The sequence below is a fragment of the Moschus berezovskii genome, chromosome 9 (assembly GCF_049115385.1).
Source record: "Moschus berezovskii isolate FMDL1 chromosome 9, NW_MosBer_1.0, whole genome shotgun sequence".
NCBI lineage: Eukaryota > Metazoa > Chordata > Mammalia > Artiodactyla > Moschidae > Moschus > Moschus berezovskii.
In genome coordinates this window covers 94,313,752-94,335,344 of record NC_142468.1, presented here as the reverse complement: position 1 = coordinate 94,335,344, position 21,593 = coordinate 94,313,752, and the positions used below count along the sequence as shown (strand labels likewise).

The following is a 21,593-nucleotide window of genomic DNA, read 5'->3' as shown; positions in this document are numbered from 1 at the left end:
CCACCTCTATGCCTGATTGCCTGTTCCTAATTTTTTTCCTGCTCCCAGGTTCCATTTATTTATTTCAACTATACTGACTTGAAATGATAACTTTTGGTAGCTTTCTCTTTGACTTTTAGTTTCAACTTATGCCTGCTGTGTGACCTGTACTTATTTACACTTACTGGGTTTTCCCTTCCTGACTAAAAGGAACTGGGTTATTGCCTCTGTGGTCACTGAGTGGTGAGGTTATTTTGAGCCATGAGGGCTGGGGGCAGGGTTAGGCTAGGAAGGTAGCTGAAATTATAAGTTTCACAACTGAAGCTAATCTTTGGCTTTCAAGTCTCATATACATTGCAATCTAATCCTCATTAAGAATAGAATATGTATATAAAACATATCATTTGTTATTTGAAGTAACTGTAAAAACACATCCATAATTTAGAAGGAATAGCATTTCATTTTACTCTTGGTTCCACATTTCAAAAATTACACTGTCTGCATTTTGAATTAAGTGAAAGAGTTGAGAAAGGTCACTTTTTCTCCTTTGTGTCTCAAAAATAAACGAACTTTGAGTAAGTTTCAGATGCAAAACAAGAGGTCCACCACAGACATTAATTTTAACAAAGTTATTTAACATTCCCCCTTTCTTAAAGTGCTCCAGGAATTAGATGGGTGACTACGGGCTAACACCATCTTTATCAAGTATTGGCAAAGGTAATAGCTGGGAAAGCCTTTGCTTGTTGAATGGAAGAGCTATCACAGAACAGAGTAATTGATAAAACTTCAATCTTGAATTAGGTTAGGTCTTGATCTGCTTCCAGCCAGTTGATCTCTTGCAATATGTGGGCTGTGCAGTGTTTTTGGTTGCTGTATGATTTTCTTCTTGCTTCTAAATTTCACATATTCTCAATTTGTTTTACAGATCAATCTTTTTTCTTTGGACTAAACCAATGTGGATAAGGGAGCCCAAAAGGAAATTAATCAGTTTTGGTGCATATTTTGAAAACACCTTCACAGAACATACTGCTCGGAAGTTAGGGTTAAAGTGACACTTTCCATTAGGATAATGTGGAGGACAACTTCTCTCAGGAGAAAGTAAGCATTCTAAGCTTTCCTCTCCTAGGCATTTTCCCTCAGGCACTGAGACTGCAGCCATCCAATACATGGTGACAGGCAGAAAGAGACTTCAAAAGTCAAATATACTTCAACAGCTAATTTTTAGCAAGTCTGGCAATGAGATCTTTCCATTCTTCTCTCTTCTTTGTGATGTATGTAGGAGTGAGTAGCTGCAGTAGTGATTCTGGCTGTTGTCTAAAGAAGTTCTGACACAAGGCCTCAGTGTTACATATCACGTACATCCCACAGTCATAGCTGTTTTGTTGAGCAGGGGCTTTCTCTTCCACAAAGGCCAGTTTGTTTCCTTTTCTGCCTAAGAAAGCCTCTAGTTTCTCTGCTACCTGTTTTGCATGGAATGAGTTACTACTACCATAAGAATCGTAATGAAAAAAGCCATTTTTATCTTGCAGATAAACCAACAAGCTCCAGTGGGTTCCCCCAGCTGCGTGGTTGGAATTATCATTGATGGCTAAAAATATAACTCTCTTACTGGGGAGGTCCAAGGGTTCAAGGAACATGGCGATTTCTGCTGGGTTGCCAGTGCACTTGATGAACTGAGTAACTTCAGGGCTGATGAAACAGACGTGGTCAGAGCAGTCATGAAATTGATTGTTGGCAAAGTACTCAAAGGCAAACCCAATAACATGGTCATTGAGCCAGCTTGGAGGATCCAGTAGTGAGACGTCTGATTGCCGCAGTAGACTGTCCATGTAACTCAAGACTACTGGGTCCATCTTGTACTGACCAAGGCTGCTCAGAAATTCCAGAAGCTGAAGGAGAGGCAGAAGACAATATTTACTGTTGAATATGACACTTGACTGTAAAATGGGGATCATAAATAGCAGTTGCTCTTACAAGGTTTGGGGTAAAGATTAAATATAATGAAATAGTAAGCAGACTTAAAAATCTCTTTAAATGCTGAGATTACTTAAAATTATAACTAATGTTCTATCAAACTCTAAATCATTAACCATATATTCGCCTCTTTGATGAATATGCATTATAAGAATGGCAAATTATATTAAAGATGAATTTTCAGAGCCCAATTTAAATGTTACTAATTACTAAGGGAAATAGTTTCCATTTCAACATTAATTTTCAAAAGATTAAAAAAATTAAAAAAGAAAGAGATAAGATAAAATATTGCTTCCTCATTGTGTGATGGAAAGTGACAGTGATTAGAGTTGTAGTTAAAAGGAACTGTAATTTCAAGAACAGAAAACAATGGGAGAAATACAAATGAAATTCATTCCTGATTCTTCCCAGTTAGTAACATCAATGACAGTCTTTCCCATCTTTAACCTCAAGGGGTAAGATAAAGACTATACAGTGTTTATAATGTAACTTAGAAATTCTTTTGGCAGTGAAGTGTGGCAAAGGAATCAGGCGATCTGGGTCTAGCCCTAGTTCTACCACTGATTTGCTGGTATCGTCCGATTTTTGTCCTTGTTTCTGGTTATCTGTAAAAAGGCCCCAGAGAGTTGTAGAAAAGGCCAAATAACTTTACTTGAAGGTATTAAAAAGCGTATAAAATAAAATGTTGTTCAAATAGTATTTATGTTATTAATCGGATAACAATAAGATGATAAGCTGATCGCCAAAGAATTGATGCTTTTGAACTGTGGTGTTGGAGAAGACTCTTGAGAGTCCCCTGGACTCTCAAGGAGATCCAACCAGTCCATCCTAAAGGAGATCAGTCCTGGGTGTTCATTGGAAGGACTAATGCTAAAGCTGAAACTCCAATACTTTGGCCACCTCATGCGAAGAGTTGACTCACTGGAAAAGACTCTGATGCTAGGAGGGATTGGGGGCAGGAGGAGAAGGGGATGACAGAGAATGAGATGGCTGGCTGGCATCACCGACTCGATGGACATGAGTTTGAGTGAACTCTGGGAGTTGGTGATGGACAGGGAGGCCTGGCGTGCTGTGATTCATGGGGTCGCAAAGAGTCGGACATGACTGAGTGACTGAACTGAATTGAACTGAAGATGATAAGGCAATTTGGATAGAGGTCCAAACCAATCAAAGCAAATAAGGGTTGGAAACAAATATCCATTTATACATCTTGTTCAAATGAAGGCATGACTAAATTGAGTGGGAGCAAGACAAGTCACATAGTAAGATTTATATGCTCATGATTTTCGTGTTGACAGAGACAAGAAGTCTGATAAGTATGGTAATATTGATATGACATTTAAACTCAAGAGTTCACTGCTTATGCACTCACTTGGCAACATAATATTTCTAGAAATCACAAAGCAATAAATTGCCCCATGCAGATTGAGAGTACAAAGCAAAGAGGATTATAAGAAAATGATACTGCTATGAAAGACAGGGCTAGAATAGTGACATCAATTTAATCAATTCTGGCCATCAGATCAATTATTTTACCACTTGGTTAGAGTATTAAAACAATAAAATTTTTTGACACAATCATTTTCATATAATCAAAACCCTGCAAAAACCCACAGAGTGAAATGAATGTACTCCTGAGGAAAAGAAAGTTAAAGTAATGATAAAATTAGGAAGCACCAAAGATGGTTTTTCTGTGCATACAGAATGTCATAATATGAACTATTTCAAAATGAATACAAGGCTGTTGATGAGTGTGTATATAAAATAAGACAGCACGAATTAAGATTTTTCTTAAGAAAAGAATAACTTGAGCAGAGGCCTAAACTGGAGCCAGGAACAAAATTAACGAGGCATAGAGCACGTTTGTTATGGGTGGGCCACAAATTTGGCTCTTAGCTTTTGCAGCTAACTACACAGTGTTAAGTTAAACATTCACAATGTCCATAAGGGAAAAACAAAGCAACTGCTCAGGAGAGGTAAAAGCATTCTTTGTATTAAGGTCAGACAGATTTCTCTCAAGAAATTTTCATAAAAAACACGGGGGTATCATAATGAATGCCCATAACATCTTTATATTATGGGACATTAATATATATAACATATATGGGGTATATAATATTCTTGTAAAAGATGAAATAATTTCACAGTACTATTTCTAATAATGATCTTTAATATTCAGTCTGATGGGAAAAGAGCAAACAGCAATCTAGTAAAAGCAGTTGTGGAGAGGCTAGGTGCTCAGCTGGTTGCTGATGGGACTGTATTTAAGAATATATGCGTAGGAAAAAGGAATGACTGCATGTGCATTGAGCAAGGCTTCTTGACTCTCTCCCTCATGTCTTCAGTGACTACTAGGAGTGGTAAGGGCCAGATTGCAATGCTTGCTAAATACCTGGAGACCTGCTCTCTAAGATGCCAGCTGAAATCAGTCCTGTACATTAAGAGCAAATCCAACTAGGGATAGCAGCTCACAACAAGAAGGGTGTCTGAATAGAGATACATCTCACCATGGAGAGTGTGTCCACAAGCAGGGTCAAGATTTTCTTTAGAAAATAGTTTTTGTGGTTTGTCTGATTTTGAAAACAGCCAACATATAATGTGTCAATCAAGGACTTAATTCTATTCCACAGCATGATTGCAATAGGTTAGCCGTAACAATTCTAAAGCAAATGAAACTAAACTGGTCAAACCTCCTTGGCCAAGAAAATGAATGCTGAAGTTCACACCTTAAGACTTGAATTTTAGACTCCATCCTGTTACTCAGTGGCTCTGTCATCATAAAAAACTACTTCATTCTTTAAGCCAGTTTCCTTTTCCGTAAAGTGAGAATATTAATACATGACCTTTACCATAGGGTATGTGTCAATATTAAATGAAGAAACATAGGTAGCTAACATTTTAAAAAATATAACATAAAGTAGCATTTCTGGATATCTACTGGGTCATCAGGAAATTTACATCCCAGCAACTGATAACTGTAGTGTATCACACTGAACAAATGTTGATTCAATGTTTCCTATGTGCTGCTGCTGCTAAGTCGCTTCAGTCGTGTCTGACTCTGTGCGACTCCATAGACGGCAGCCCACCAGGCTCCCCCGTCCCTGGGATTCTCCAGGCAAGAATACTGCAGTGGGTTGCCGTTTCCTTCTCCAATGCATGAAAGTGAAAAGTGAAAGTGAAGTCGCTCAGTCGTGTCTGACTCTTAGAGACCCCATGGACTGCAGTCTATCAGGCTCCTCCATGGGATTTTCCAGGCAAGAGTACTGGAGTGGGGTGCCATCGCTTTCTCCGTCCTATGGGCTAGGGCCTAGAAAATCAAAACGGGAATAAAAGTCATAGTTTCTACCCTCACTGAGCTGAACCCTATTATGTTATAATGAACCCATAATGAATATATACATCTCTTTTACTCAATAAATACTTATCAAGTACCTAATGCAGATGGAGATGGAAATGGCAACCCACTCCAGTATTCTTGCCTGGAGAATTTCATGGACAAAGGAGCCTGGTGGGCTACAGTCCATGGGGTAACAAAGAGTTGGACAAGACTGAGTGACTAACACACACACATCTAATGCAGGTGTCACGGAAAATATATAAGATGTGTAAGGTGGCTTATACTCAAAAGAAAAAAACCGGTAAACCACAAACAAAATGAATTCAAAAGGGAAATGGATGGAGAGCTCAAATTAGGAAAGTCTTCAAGGAGAAAGTGGCATAAAAGTGGGCTCTTGAAAAGCAGAGAGGTGGATGCATGGAGAAGGGCATTAAGAGGGCAGAGGCAAGGGAAGTGCCTTTAAGTTTAGTCCACTCTGGCTGGAATGAAGTGGGAACAGGGATGCAGATGAAGGTTGGAGGAAGATTATCAGAAGTTAGGTGCTGATAAACTGATTTCCAGGTGTAAAGTCTAGAACTTATACTGGAGGAAATGGGGAGCCATTAATGGCTATGTCAATGCTTTAGAAAGACTGATGATTTAGGCATAGTATATAGGATTAATTGGTAGGGAGAGACATTGGAGGTAGAGATCAATTTGATTTTTAATGAAAGTAAAGGCAGGAGGAGGATATGACCTAAACCAGGGGAAATGGTAGTAGGAGAGAGGCGAAGAGGAAAAGATATTATAGACAGAATCAGTAAGGGATCAGAGGAGGGTAGATAAGAGAGAAGAATTAAGAAACAGTTTGGAGGATTTTGTTGGAGTGACCAGAAAGGCAATGATCCCATCATTAATGGGGTAAGGGGAAAAAAAGACAGACGCAGACCTAGCACAAGAACCAGGAGCCATTTAGAACCATCCTAGGGATATTTCCTTTCTATACAGTGAGAACTGTACTTAGCATATCTGAGGTACAATTAATGTTTGTCAGATGAATTAAATACTTTTAAAGGGAGTCAGGAAATACAAATTAAAGGAAATAAGGCATATAAAATTTTTATATTGTAATATCCCTGTTTTTGCTTTAGTTTTGTGTTTTGTCTCTTTTCGTCTGTTGATTAGTAGTAAATTCCTTTAGGATTAAAAGATCTATGTTTTTGGTCTTGGTGGATGGTATAGGAATACTGGGGAGACAATGACTTCCTCATAGTTCTGTGTGTAAAACTCAACAAAATACAGTATAGTTCTATGTTTTGGAGCCAGGAGGCTTTGAGTTTGGGCTCTGACCTCCACTTGCTAACTGTGCGACCGGCTGGGCAAACTATTCATCCTCTTTCCGGGCCTCATTTTCCTCATGAGTAAAATGAGGTAATAATAAAACCTGTCTCTCAGAGTTGCTTTATGAATTAAAAACATGACTGAAAAGACTTAGCACGTTCTCTGGTAGACAGCAAGCTCTCAAGGAAAACTTTGTTTCCTTCCCCATTCCTACATATTTTGGGTGGTAATAATGGACCTTAAAGATTTCTTGAAAATAAAGCGTGTTTGTCTCTTTATATAAAGCCACAAAGATAGATCCAGCCAGGGCATGACTGTGCATTTGAACTTTACCTTTGACATAAGCAGAGGTGAATGCTAACACCACAGAAAAGTAGTCTTTCAACCTGAGTGAAGCAATGCTGTTAGTGTGTCGTCAGCATACTCAAACCTTGTGGTTATGGGGTTTACTTTATTATATCTTCCAACTTCTGTAGCTAGGTGAATACTGAATTCATAGTATAGAACACTTCCCAAAATATTTAATTTTAACAATAGACTATTTTTTAATATTCATCTTAAAATCCTTAAAGTGCATACTACTTGAATATTTCTGTTATAAAAACCAGGCAATTAAATAAAAATTAAACGGAAAATTATAATTCAACAAGAACAATTCTGATTTCCTGCTGATATAAGTAAGGCAAGAAGCTGCAGGTTCAGTAGGAAAAACACTAGGTTGGGAGTCAACAGACTTGGGATTCAGTTCAGATCTGCAATCAAACAGTTGTCTGACTCTGGAGAAGACATTTAAAACCCCTGGGTCTCAGTTTTCTCATTTGTAAGGTGAGGTTTGGACCAGATAAATAGTGGTTCTACCCAGGTAGGCACGTCAGAATCATCTATCTCTGGGGGGAGGGTCTGGGCACCTGTATTTTTAAGATGTTTCCAAGTGATTCTATGATTTCTACAAGATTCCTCTAGCTATGGGCTTCCCCAGTGGCTCAGTGGTAAAGAATCTGCCTGCAAGACAGGAGACTCTAGAGACGTGGGTTCAATCCCTGGGTCAGGAATATTCCCTGCAGAAGGAAATGGCAACCCACTCCAGTATTCTTGCCTGGAGAATCCCATGGACAGAGGTGCCTGGGATTACAAAGAGTCAGATATGACTGAAGGCACTGACCACCACCACCACCTCTAGCTATAGGGTTCTACAATTCTAAGCTCTCATCTTTAAAATCTTCCCTTCCTCTCTAAAGTTTTACTAGAACAAAATCATGCTCATTTGTTCACATATTCTTTATGGCTACTTTAAAAAATGTTTACTTATTTATTTGGCCATGACAGGTCTTACAGGTGGTGGCAAACTCTTCCTTGGAGCAGGTAGGATCTAGTTGCCTGACCAGGGACCGAAACTGGGCCCTCTGCAATGGGAGCAAGGAGTCTTACCGCTGAACCACCAGGGAAATCTTTTACGGCTGCTTTTCAGCTTTAAGAGCCAAGCAGTCTGTGAAGTCTAACATATTTACTGTTTGGCCTCTTAGATAAAAACTTTGCCAGTCTCTGTTCTAGACTACTATAATGTAATCTGTTGTAAATGCCTAGGTTGATTTAAGAGCTTTTAGGGGTCTAATAAAGTAATGAGGCTATTTGTTAAAATATCTTAAAGATAGAGATTAACCTTTAACTGGAGGTATTACCTCTGATTCAACTGGAATTTTTGATGAGGAAATGCTTAAAATGCTTAATTAGTAGACATAAGTGTCTAATCTATAGATGTGTGAGTAAATATTCATTTTATAAGATAAAAAATATACATCAAGATTTTAATTAATAAGCATTTTAAAGTATGGAGCAATTCTCATAACTTTTGGGATAATATGCCTGCTGTGGTTGAAGTAAAAGTAGTGATCCAGATAAGCTTTATTGTGAAGCCCCAAAGAAAACCTACTATCCCAGAATTGTGACCTTTATTCATTTCCCCCCCAAATTATTCAGTAAGAGTTCCTTAAAAAAAAAAAAGGAACAGCTTCATTCAGTTATGTTTTTAAACACTAAAAAGTGCAAAGTGCAGCTGTTTACTCATTTTAAGTGAAGATTCTAACAGTCAGTAGTTTCTAACTGCAATTCCCTTTTCTCCTAGTCACTCCCTTCAGTTTTTGTTTTAAACTGTATCAAACTGCAACTGCTCACAAATGTGGTCAGCGCTCCTATACATACATGGCTAGCTGCTAGCAAGATTCAATACAGACACACACACACCAAAAATCAAACACAGACTAACTCAATGCATCTTCCTAGAGCTTCAATTTCACTAGCACTGGGGGAAAAGAGCTAAGTAATTTAAATATTTTTTAGTATCTTAAATACTAAAAATATTTTAATCAGTGACTTACAATACCTTAATTATTAACATAAACATGGATATAACATAGCATAAAATTCAACATCAGTACAGATTTTTAAAATAAGAGATTAGCAGAGCACTTTTGCACCAGAGGAAGGCAATGATCTCTGCTTCATTCACCCTACTCTGCTGGCTTGGACACTTCAGTGGAACAGTTTAGTCAGTCTCCATACTTGATAGCTAGAGGTGGTGGTGGTGGTCATGTCTGACTCTTTGTAACCCCAGGCACCTCTGTCCATGGGATTCTCCAGGCAAGAATACTGGAGTGGGTTGCCATTTCCTTCTCCTGGGCCTGAACCCACGTCTCCAGAGTCTCCTGCATTGCAGGCAGATTCTTTACCATCTGCCTGCAATGCAGGAGACCTGGGTTCAACCCCTGTGTCGGGAAGATCCCATGGAGAAGGGAATGGCAACCCACTCTAGTATTCTTGCCTGGAGAATCCCACGGACAGAGGTATAGCCCAGGAGGTCACAAAGAATCAGACATGATTGAGTGACTAACACTTTCATACTTGGTAGGCCTGTAACATAAATCACTAACTCTTAGGAACCAGATTCCCTAATAAACCAGTTGGTAAGTCCGGCTGATTCTATAGCCGAAATGTTCTGAACCTGTCCCAACACTTTCCATTTTCACTACCACCACCTCAGTCAAGTCCATCATTATTTCTTGATATAGCCTAACACATCTCCTTATTTCTACTATTGACCCTTCCAGTAAATTCACTGTACAGCTGTCAAGAGTAATTGTTTAAACATTTAAGTGAGCTCACGTCTGTCCTGTCCTCTGGCAGTACACTATCACACTCAGGAAAAAATGTGAACTTCCCACCCTAGCTGCTTACAACCCCTCCTCCCACCCTACCCTCCAATGATTACATGGCCCTAGGATCGCAAGAGTCAGACACGACTTAGCCACTAAACCACCAGGCACCACTCCAACCTCATTTCCATTACTTTTCCCCCTTGCCCACTAAGCTCCAGCCACACCAACTTTCCTCAAACATGCCATGTTTTTTTCCTCCTGAGGGCTGGGCTACTAGCTGTGCCTGAATCTTCTAGTGGTTGGCACCATGTGCTGGGTAATTTCAGTTTAAATGCCACTATTCACAGAGCTCTCCCATGTTCATCCAAAACAAGAGGCCACCACTCTATTGTCTTCTAATTTCAATTCCTTGTGGAACCGAAATAGACAGCTGCTGCTGCTGCTGCTAAGTCACTTCAGTCGTGTCCGACTGTGTGTGACCCCATAGATGGAAGCCCACCAGGCTCCCCCGTCCTTGGGATTCTCCAGGCAAGAACACTGGAGTGGGTTGCCATTTCCTTCTCCAATGTGTGAAAGTGAAAGTGAGGTCAGTCAGTCGCATCTGACCCTTAGCGACCCCACAGACTGCAGCCTACTAGGCTCCTCCATCCATGGGATTTTCTAGGCAAGAGTACTGGAGTGGCTTGCCATTGCCTTCTCCTGAAATAGACAGCACTTGTGGTTATCTGACAGTTTTCTTTTTCACTGTTTCTTCATTAATATTTTCCCCCTCTCCCCGAGGCCAAAAACGTAAGCTCCATGATCATAAGAGAATAAAGAACCTTCTCTGCCTAAACTTGCTTACCATTCTGGTCCCCTGGACCTTCAACAAAACTTGTTGGGCATACACTCAATAAACAATAATTGTAGAATAAATGGATATTCACCTGATATAAATCATGTTCTGCAAAGAAATTTTTACCTTTATTGAGTCTTAGAAGTGTAAATCGCTCAGTTGTGTCTGACTCTTTGCGACCCCGTGGAATAGTCCATGGAATTCTCCAGGCCAGAATACTGGAGTGGGTAACTGCTTCCTTCTCCAGGGAATCTTCCCAACCAAGGGATCAAACCCAGGTCTCCTGCACTGCAGGCGGATTCTTCACCAGCTGAGCCACCAGGGAAGCCCCTTAGATATATCAGTTCAGTTCAGTTGTTCAGTCGAGTCCGACTCTTTGCGACCCCATGAATCACAGCACGCCAGGCCTCCCATCACCAACTCCCTGAGTTCACTCAAACTCATGTCCATTGAGTCAGTGATGCCATCCAGCCAACTCATCCTCTGTAGTCCCCTTCTCTTCCTGCCCCCAATCCCTCCCAGCATCAGAGTCTTTTCCAGTGAGTCAACTCTTCCCATGAGGTGGCCAAAGTACTGGAGTTTCAGCTTTAGCATCAGTCCTTCCAATGAACACCCAGGATTGATCTCCTTTAGAATGGACTGGTTGGATCTCCTTGCAGTCCAAGGGACTCTCAAGAGTCTTCTCTAGCCCCACAGTTCAAAAGCATCAATTCTTCGGCACATAGCTTTCTTCACAGTCCAACTCTCACATCCATAGATGACCACTGGAAAAACCATAGCCTTGACTAGACGGACCTTGGTTGGCAAAGTAATGTCTCTGCTTTTTATTTTTTTTCTGAATTTTTTTTTTTTTATTGGAGGCTAATTACTTTACAATATTATATTGTTTGGTTTTGTCATACATTGACATGAATCCGCCCCGGGTGTACATGTGTTCCCCATCTTGAACCGCACCCCCACCACCTCCCTCCCCATCCCATCCCTCTTGGTTATCCCAGTGCACCAGCCCCGAGCTATCTAGGTTGGTCATAACTTTCCTTCCAAGGAGTAAGCGTCTTTTAATTTCATGGCTGCAATCAGCATCGACAGTGATTTTGGAACCCAAAAAAATAAAGTCTGACACTGTTTCCACATCTATTTCCCATGAAGTGATGGGACCAGATGCCATGATCTTTGTTTTCTGAATGTTGAGCTTCAAGCCAACCTTTTCACTCTCCTCTTTCACTTTCATCAAGAGGCTTTTTAGTTCCTCTTCACTTTCTGCCATAAGGATGGTGTCATCTGCATATCTGAGGCTATTGATATTTCTCCCGGCAATCTTGATTCCAGCTGGTGCCTCTTCCAGCCCAGCGTTCCTCATGATGTACTCTGCATATAAGTTAAATAAGCAGGGTGATAATATACAACCTTGACAAACTCCTTTTCCTAGTTGGAACCTGTCTGTTGTTCCATGTCCAGTTCTAACTGTTGCTTCCTGACCTGCATTCAGGTTTCTCAAGAGGCAGGTCAGGTGGTCTGGTATTCACATCTCCTTCAGAATTTTCCACAGTTTATTGTGATCCACACAGTCAAAGGTTTTGGCATAGTCAATGAAGCAGAAAGAGATGTTTTTCTGGAACTCCCTTGCTTTCTCCATGATCCAGTGGATGTTGGCCATTTGATCTCTGGTGCCTCTGCCTTTTCTAAAACCTGCTTGAACATCTGGAAGTTCATGGTTCACGTATTGCTGAAGCCTGGCTTAGAGAATTTTGAGCATGACTTTACCAGCATGTGAGATGAGTGCAATTGTGCGGTAGTTTGAGCATTCTTTGGCGTTGCCTTTCTTTGGGATTGGAATGAAGACTGACATTTTCCAGTCCTGTGGCCACTGCTGAGTTTTCCAAATTTGCTGGCATATTGAGTGCAGCACTTTCACAGCATTATCTTTCAGGATTTGAAATAGCTTAACTGGAATTCCATCACCTCCACTAACTTTGTTCGTAGTGATGCTTTCTAAGGCCCACTTGACTTCACATACCAAGATGCATAAAGGACTTTAATTCCTTTTAGTCTAACTTCCTACCCGATGGAAGGAATTGTTCATTTCTACTCTCAGGGAAAAACATTCAGGAGTTTGACTGTGTAATATTAGAACAGAAATAGCTGTCAATACAACTGTAAAGAAAACAAATCCATGCAGTTTGAAATTTTAAATATGATGATGAATACGTTACAGATCAGTGGGAGAAATTTAGGGATTATTCCACGTTTTCAATGAGCACTATGTCTTACAGCAGTGTGGTCCAGTAGGACTTTCAGTAACAATGGAAATGCTCTTCATCTGCAATGTCCAATATAGTAGCCACTAGCCACACTAGGTATTGAACACTTGCAAAAGGCTAATGAGACTGAAGGACTGATTTTATTTAACTCAAATTTAAATAACTACATGTGGGTAGTGGTTAGTATTTTGTTTTTTTTTCAGCTGCACCTTGTGGCATATGGGATCTTAGTTCTCCAACCAGGGATTGAGCCCCCTGGAAACATGGAATCTTAACCACTTGACTACCTGGGAAGTCCTATGGCTACTATTTTGGACAGCACAGTTTCATAGAATTTTATAGGCATTTCAGGAAAGAAAAAGATTACATGGTTAAGTAAGTCAGGGAACTGCTACATCCCCAAAACTCCTTATTGTTGACTCATGATGCACACAAGCATATTAGAGGCTACGAGGTTCTGCAATACAGAAACAACTTTTCTCGGTCTGATTCTTTCCCAGCTCCTTTGACCAATGAAACACTTTTTGTTTTCTGTTTTGGTATAAAATCTATTAACACCTCACTAACTGTGCAGTGACGTTTGGGATATGCTAACTGGGAAATTTAATAAATGACACTGGGACAACTTGTTAATCATTTGATTAAAAAAAAAATGAAGGTATATCCCTACTTCAGACCTCATATTGAATTCTATTTCAGATCGAGTGAAATTTAAATGCTAAAAAGTGAAACAAAAATATTAAAATAGAGCTTAAAAACACTTTATACAGCGAATGACAACTCACTCCAGTATTCCTGCCTGGAGAATTTCATGGACAGAGGAGCCTGGCAGGTTACAGTCCACAAGACTAAGTGACTAACACACAGACACGCAAAATATGTTTCTTCGACTCGCTGGTCTCACTTATGTCCTCTAGAAAAAAAAAAACAGTAAGTCTAATCTCTCTTGCACAAAGTTTCAAACACAAATATTTAAATATAATCTGATGTTCATTAAAATTAGATTACATACAACTTTTCATGTATGATTCCATTTATAATTTCACAAAATATTCAAGACCAAATGTCAGCATAAGCAGAAAAATTTTCAGGAAGGAAGCTGAAGCCTTATTTTTTTGTTTCAATTTCCCCTAATTAAACATTTCCTTTGAGTGCTAGCCTAACCCATCCAGAGATTTGTATCAAGTGGCATGCAAAAATTACCATCAAGATTTTATATCTTTCTTGAAGACAGAGATTAGTTTTCACTCATGCCTGCTATCTTCAGTGCCTGAAAACACAAGAGTTAAAAACAAGATTTCTCAGTTTTATAAATTATTTATGCGTGTATGCTAAGTTGCTTCAGTTGGGGTCCGACTCTGCGACCCCATGGACCATAGCCCGCCAGGCTCCTCTGTATACGGGATTCTCCAGGAAAGAATACTGGAGCTGGTTGCCATGCCTTCCTCCAGGGGATCTTCCCAACTCAGGGATTGAACCCCCAGGATCTTACATCGCCTTGCACTGGCAGGTAGGTTCTTTACCACGAGCACCACATGGGAAGCCCCAAATTATTTATAAATTTGAATACCTCTCACATGAATCTTTTACCAACAGAGGAATTCAGTTCTCAAAGCAGAAAAACCATTTGGTATGATGATGATGCCTGGTAACTCATCAGCCATAAGTTCCATTTGGCCCTCCCTTGGGCCAGGGAAATAGACTAAGTAACCTTTTAGGATTTCTTCCAGTACTGAGGCTCTCTATTTATGGTTCTGTTACTTATTAGGAACGGTTAAGGGGTCATGGATCAGAACAAAACTTTATTCTCAGTCTACCATTCCACTTCAAAGGCTCCATCTATAACTGTGTCACCATTTCCCCCCTCCTTTCCCATATACTTGGTGTAAATATCAGCCTTTTCTATAAATGATTTTGTTTAAATTTTTTGAGAAATGACTTAATTGCAAAATTTGAAATGACTGGGACTGTAAATGCAGTGGACGGGGAGGACATTTTTAATGAGAGGTTTGAGTAAGATATATTTTACAAAGGAGTAGACAGAATTTTTATTTAGTATATAGCTAATATTATACCTTAGGTGATAAGATGTGGTCAAGCTAAAGTTATAATCTGCCTGGTTTCATAAATAATCACTGTATACAAAGTAGCTATATGCAAACATCTGGTTTAAAAGAGAATGAAAAAGGCATCATTTTAAAATAATTTGTCTTGTAGATTTCAAAGTCTGGTAAATTACTTTTTCCATAGTTAAAAGGTAAATTGTTATTATAAGCTCCTCTTTTCATGAGTCTCAAAAATGTGTTTGGCGAATAGCAGATGCTCAATAAATATTTAATGAACAAATAAAATAATGAACTTACTGTGCTGATAGGAAAATAGGGTCTGATGGGACCCAATTGCAACATACAGAATTTATCTTTAAATGTTAATTAACACAAGTACTTGCTGAGTTATCTGATGAGGTCTGAATCACAGATTATTAAAAAGGGCTAAACAAAGCTAGTGGAGGTGATGGAATTCCAGTTAAGCTATTTCAAATCCTGAAAGATGATGCTGTGAAAGTGCTGCACTCAATATGCCAGCAAATTTGGAAAACTCAGCAGTGGCCACAGGACTGGAAAATGTCAGTCTTCATTCCAATCCCAAAGAAAGGCAACGCCAAAGAATGCTCAAACTACCGCACAATTGCACTCATCTCACACGCTAGTAAAGTCATGCTCAAAATTCTCTAAGCCAGGCTTCAGCAATACGTGAACCGTGAACTTCCAGATGTTCAAGCAGGTTTTAGAAAAGGCAGAGGCACCAGAGATCAAATGGCCAACATCCACTGGATCATGGAGAAAGCAAGGGAGTTCCAGAAAAACATCTCTTTCTGCTTCATTGACTATGCCAAAACCTTTGACTGTGTGGATCACAATAAACTGTGGAAAATTCTGAAGGAGATGGGAATACCAGACCACCTGACCTGCCTCTTGAGAAACCTGAATGCAGGTCAGGAAGCAATAGTTAGAACTGGACATGGAACAAGAGACTGGTTCCAACTAGGAAAAGGAGTATGTCAAGGTTGTATATTGTCACCCTGCTTGTTTAACTTGTATGCAGAGTACATCATGAGGAACGCTGGGCTGGAAGAAGCACCAGCTGGAATCAAGATTGCCGGGAGAAATATCAATAGCCTCAGATATGCAGATGACACCATCCTTATGGCAGAAAGTGAAGAGGAACTCAAAAGCCTCTTGATGAAAGTGAAAGAGGAGAGTGAAAAGGTTGGCTTGAAGCTCAACATTCAGAAAACAAAGATCATGGCATCTGGTCCCATCACTTCATGGGAAACAGATGTGGAAACAGTGTCAGACTTTATTTTTTTGGGTTCCAAAATCACTGTCGATGCTGATTGCAGCCATGAAATTAAAAGACGCTTACTCCTTGGAAGGAAAGTTATGACCAACCTAGATAGCATATTGAAAAGCAGAGACATTACTTTGCAAACCAAGGTCTGTCTAGTCAAGGCTATGTGGTTTTTCCAGTGGTCATCTATGGATGTGAGAGTTGGACTGTGAAGAAAGCTGAGTGCCAAAGAATTGATGCTTTTGAACTGTGATGTTGGAGAAGACTCTTGAGAGTCCCTTGGATTGCAAGGAGATCCAACCAGTCCATTCTAAAGGAGATCAATCCTGGGTGTTTATTGGAAGGACTGATGCTAAAGCTGAAACTCCAATACTTTGGCCAACTCATGGGAAGAGTTGACTAACTGGAAAAGACTCTGATGCTGGGAGGGATTGGGGGCGGGAGGAGAAGGGGATGACAGAGAATGAGATGGGTGGATGGCATCACTGACTCGATGGAGGTGGGTTTGAGTGAACTCAGGGAGTTGGTGATGGACAGAGAGGCCTGGCATGCTGTGATTCATGGAGTTGCAGAGTCGGACACGACTGAGCGACTGAACTGAAACATTTCCAACATCTATATATTTTAGCTGTTAATGTAAAGTGCCAAGTTGCTACAATAAACAGATGGGAAAATTATAGCCAGAAATTCACAAGTTACTGTTTTGGAGGAATTTAACCTATCACACCACTCTGAGACAGCATTTACTTATTTTTTTGGCCACGAGGGAATGCAGGCCTAAGATTTTTTAAATCTACAATATAGATGTTCAAAAATAGTAACTGTAACCAGGACAATTGTTTCAGTATCACAACTGTGTTCTAGTGCTTTTATAATGGATGAATGTTCAAAGGTGTAGTCATCTAATTGCAAGCCAGAGAAAGGAACTTTCAGTGATTTTCTGTAAGTAATGAAAATCCCTCAGAAATTTCAAGAATTCTCTCTGCTTTAAAATAGACCTGCTCCCCCATTCCCTAAGAAAAGGAAACTTGAACCATACCAATAGGTAGATAGACAAGTGAATATAAACCAGTCATGCTGAAGAAAGTAGAATCTGGTTCAGAAAAATAACTTTACATTACTTACTTGGTTTAGTAATACCTGGGCCTCAAATTTAATGTTTTTAATAATATGGTTAAAAAGGCACATCATTTGGGGAATAACTGGGATTTGAGCAGTTTCCAAAAAGATGGGTTTCCTAGGCCTTGAGGACTTCCTTTTTGTTTACTAATGCATTTACCCAGCACAGAAAAGGAACTGGCAAGGAGATGAGTCTTGATCTTAAAAGGTCAGAACTGTAGGACTCACAGGTGCAGATGGAAATATAACCAAGAAAGGCCTTGGCAACATCTAGGAACGTAGATACATGGTAAAGTGAAGTTGCTCAGTCGTGTCCAACTCTTTGCGACCCCATGGACTGCAGCCCACCAGGCTCCTCAGTCCATGGAATTTTCCAGGCGAGAGTACTGGAGTGGGTTGCCATTTCCTTCTCCAGGGGATCTTCCCAACCCAGGGATCAAACCCAGGTCTCCCGCACTGCAGGCAAACGCTTTACTGTCTGAGCCACCAGGGAAGCCCAGATACATGGTCAAGTCACTTCTTATTTAGACGTTCTAACATTATCATTATAATACAAAAGAAAGGGCTAGCCTCTTGACCTGGAAAAATGCTAACAGATCTCTACACAGGTGTGCACCTCTTTGTTGAAAGGCATGTAATTTAGTCCAATCTTTTCCTTTAGGTTGGTCACATTGGGGAAATAAAGGAACTTTAAAGAACAGACTGTTTAGAGACTGCTTTATCATAAAATTTAGTTTTTTTAAAAATTTAATTAATTGCTGGTCTAGCTTCTTCATTCCTATCTTCTCTTTTGATAGAATGTAACCTGTACATTACTGATAATTATTTTTCAAATAGAACTCTAGTCTCATTATCCTGCTCCAAGTTTTTAAACATTTCTCCATTGTCTACTAAAATTAAATACAAACTACAGCATGGCATTAAATAATTTCAACAAAATTAGCCCTAACCTATCTTTCCCAATTTACTTCCTTTTACTTATCCTAGAGAGATAGCCACAAGCTCAGTTCTCAAAATTATTAGGCAACAGTAGATTAGCAGCAGTTACTGCAACTAAATTATAGGAAAAGAGAAATTGCTAGTTCCCCATGCCGATTCCAACAGAAAGGTTGAGAAGTGAACACCGCTCAAGTACTTTTCCAAAACACTTACTTGATCTGTTGTGATCTTGTTTAAAACCATTACAGTGAGTTATTTATAAATCTAGGGTCCTTGGACCAGAAGGTGGCTAGAATTAACGGTTCCATGAACTTGGATTAGGGGAAAAAAATCGCATCTTTTCAATAACCTCTAGCTGAAATTTAACATCTTCAATAAATGTAGGCAATAATCCTCATATTACTGGTGTCTTTGTCACCAATAGGAATATACTTTCAAATCACATTAAAGTTGTTACAAGTGTCTCAAAATAAAGTTATACTCATCACTATTTTGAAATTACATAATTAAACCTGGTACCATAAAGAGGGCTGAGCACTGAAGAATTGATGCTTTTGAACCATGGTGTTGGAGAAGACTCCTGAGAATCCCTTGGACAGCAAGGAGATCCGACTAGTCAATCCTAGAGGAAAATCAATCCTGAATATTCATTGCAAGGACTGATGCTGAAGCTCCAATATTTTGGACACCTGGGAAGAGCTGACTCATCAGAAAAGACCCTGATGCTGGGAGGGATTGGGGGCAGGAGGAGAAGAGGATGACAGAGGATGAGATGGTTGGATGGTATCACCGACTCAATGGACATGAGTTTGAGTGAACTCCGGGAGCTGGTGATGGACAGGGAGGCCTGGCGTGCTGCTGTCCATGGGGTTGCAAAGAGTCGGACACGACTGAGTGAGTGAACAACAGACCTGCTGCCTGATGTTATTTAACGTGTAAGGAATCGCTTATGTAACTCACACATGTTTTTATATTTTTACAACTTTCAATAAAAATAACTTCGTTTCTATGTATTTTATTTTACACATCTTTACTATTTATACATATTAATTGCTTGTAGAATATAACCTAAACACTTTAGCATGGAATTCAAGGCTCTTCACTATCTGTTCACACCCACTTTTTCATCTTCATCTCTGTCCCACCCCTACTTTTCATACTAAACTCTAGTCACACCAGACAATGGTGACTTAGTCTTATCTGGTGGTTGATAAGTTTTTGAATTAACCCTAGTTAAAACACACTAGCCATTCAATGGCTTGGGCTTTCCCTTACACAGATTTTCTCTGCCTGCCAAAAGAATTCTTTTAAAGGTTTGTTTTTCCTAATACTGCTGCTACTGCTGCTAAGTCACTTCAGTCGTGTCCGACTCTGTGTGACCCCATAGATGGAAGCCCACCAGGCTCCCCCATCCCTGGGATTCTCCAGGCAAGAACACTGGAGTGGGTTGCCATTTCCTTCTCCAATGTGTGAAAGTGAAAAGTGAAAGTGAAGTCGCTCAGTCGTGTCCGACCCTTAGCGACACCACGGACTGCAGCCTACCAGGCTCCTCCATCCATGGGATTTTCCAGGCAAGAGTATTGGAGTGGCTTGCATTGCCTTCTCTTCCTAATACTGCTGCTGCTAAGTCACTTCAGTCGTGTCCGACTCTGTGTGACCCCATAGACGGAAGCCCACCAGGCTCCCCCGTCCCTGGGATTCTCCAGGCAAGAACACTGGAGTGGGTTGCCAGTTCCTTCTCCAATACTACGAGGTCCTAATAGGGCTGAGTCTTAAATCTTTCTCATTCCTTACTTAAATGATTGATGAAATGAATGATAAAAGACAGATTCTAAACTGGCAAGGCTCTGTGTATTGTCCTAAACTCTAGGGGTCTGAAGTTTGCGCTTCAATCTCATAAATTAGCCTAGCTTTGATCTTTTGGGGGAAAGAAATGAGGATGGCCTGGAGCTGGAAGCCTGGATCCCCAGCTGATAAACCCTGGATGGAAGGGAAAAGGAAAGAGAGCAGTAACTGAGGTGGACCTGATAGGAAAGGCAGGAGTGACTCCTTCCCCCATTTTCCAGAGCCATTATTCAAAACTTAATCACTCTGACCAAGCTCCCATTCCATCTCCAACTCTTTCTCATCAGATGACTCCCATCTTAATGTTACAGGGCCACTTTTATCAACCTTCTGCCCTTCCCTACTTCTCATTGCTTTCCTTTGTTCTAGTTGAGTGGTTTTTAACCCACAGCCTTACTCATCTCAGAAGTTTAAAAAAAAAAACACCGATACCTGGGTTTAATTGGCCTCAGGTGGAGCAACTGCATTGGTTTTATATTTAAAAAGCTTCCCAGGTGACTCTAATGTGCATACAAGATTGAAAGCCACGAGTATTCTTGGTTTTGTAATTAACTACTCGCACCAATAAATTGTCTTCTCGGTTCCATGGTACTCTTATGCCTAAAAGTCTCCCATCTTGAAAACAGTCTTGTGGCCCACACGCTTGCCCCTAACCACTTTACAACGATGTTTTTTTAAAGGGTAGTCTACACTTGCATGGTTTTCACCAGCTATATTCTTTGATTAACTTTTTATTCTTTCGGCCAGTACTAGCACATGCTTTTGTACTTTCTGCTTCTATCTCTTCTCCTATTTCTTTGACCACCTACTGCTCATTAGCCTTTTAACAAAAATTAAGAGTGACTCAAAGGTCACCTTGGAAGGGGTTCCTCAAAGTCTTTCTACATACTCATGCTCAAGAGTATCCTGTAAGTTTTTTCTCCCTATTTTAATTTTACTTTATTACCACTGCGAATTATCTCCTCGTCTCTGACAGAGCGCTTCAGAAAGCTGAAACTATTTCATTTGCTTCTGACTTTCCGGAGTCCAACGCACAGAAATCATTCAGTGAAACGTCTGAGGGATGAATGAAAAGTAGAATTAGGAAACGGAGGTCGAGGACGGGGAAATACAGGGCGTGTGTGTGTGGAAACCAGGAGACGGGGCTAACAGGAGTGTCGCTGAGAATTCTTGCCAGAATTGGAAATGGGGCACAGATACGCCAGATCTCCGTGGACCGCAAAGCGGTCCCCTGCCCGGACCCACAGACCAACAAACCAAAGTAGGGAGCAGGCCTCTTACCTGCTTCGGGCCTCACCACCCCTACCAGCCTCCAAGCAGCTCTGTACTGGCCGGAAAAGCAGCGCTATCGTCGCAAATCCAGCGTTTTCTACCCCCAACATTGCGACATTCCTCTCTAGTCCTCTAAGGCAGAGGTTACCAGCTCTGCCGTAAAGTGAGGAAGAAACGTTTGGGCGGGGCCGCCTGAGGCCGATGAGGCG

General features: G+C 40.4%; 1 protein-coding gene across 4 annotated transcripts; it reads right to left on the bottom strand.

Moving 5' to 3' along the window:
* Positions 1-839: 839 nt before the first annotated feature.
* Positions 840-21,508, bottom strand: SENP8 (SUMO peptidase family member, NEDD8 specific). Of its 4 annotated transcripts, XM_088839965.1 has the most exons (3): positions 21,394-21,443; positions 4,680-5,260; positions 840-1,868 (listed from the first exon to the last, which is right to left on the bottom strand). In XM_088839965.1, exon 3 carries the CDS (start codon positions 1,830-1,832, stop codon positions 1,194-1,196), a length of 639 nt encoding a protein of 212 aa, XP_088696091.1. In that variant the 5' UTR covers positions 1,833-1,868; positions 4,680-5,260; positions 21,394-21,443; the 3' UTR covers positions 840-1,193. The 4 variants fall into 4 exon arrangements, with proteins under 4 accessions (XP_088696091.1, XP_088696090.1, XP_055292387.1 ...); XM_088839964.1 differs by lacking the exon at positions 4,680-5,260 and having other exon boundaries at positions 21,394-21,508; XM_055436412.2 differs by lacking the exons at positions 4,680-5,260; positions 21,394-21,443 and adding an exon at positions 4,461-4,673.
* Positions 21,509-21,593: the final 85 nt, after the last annotated feature.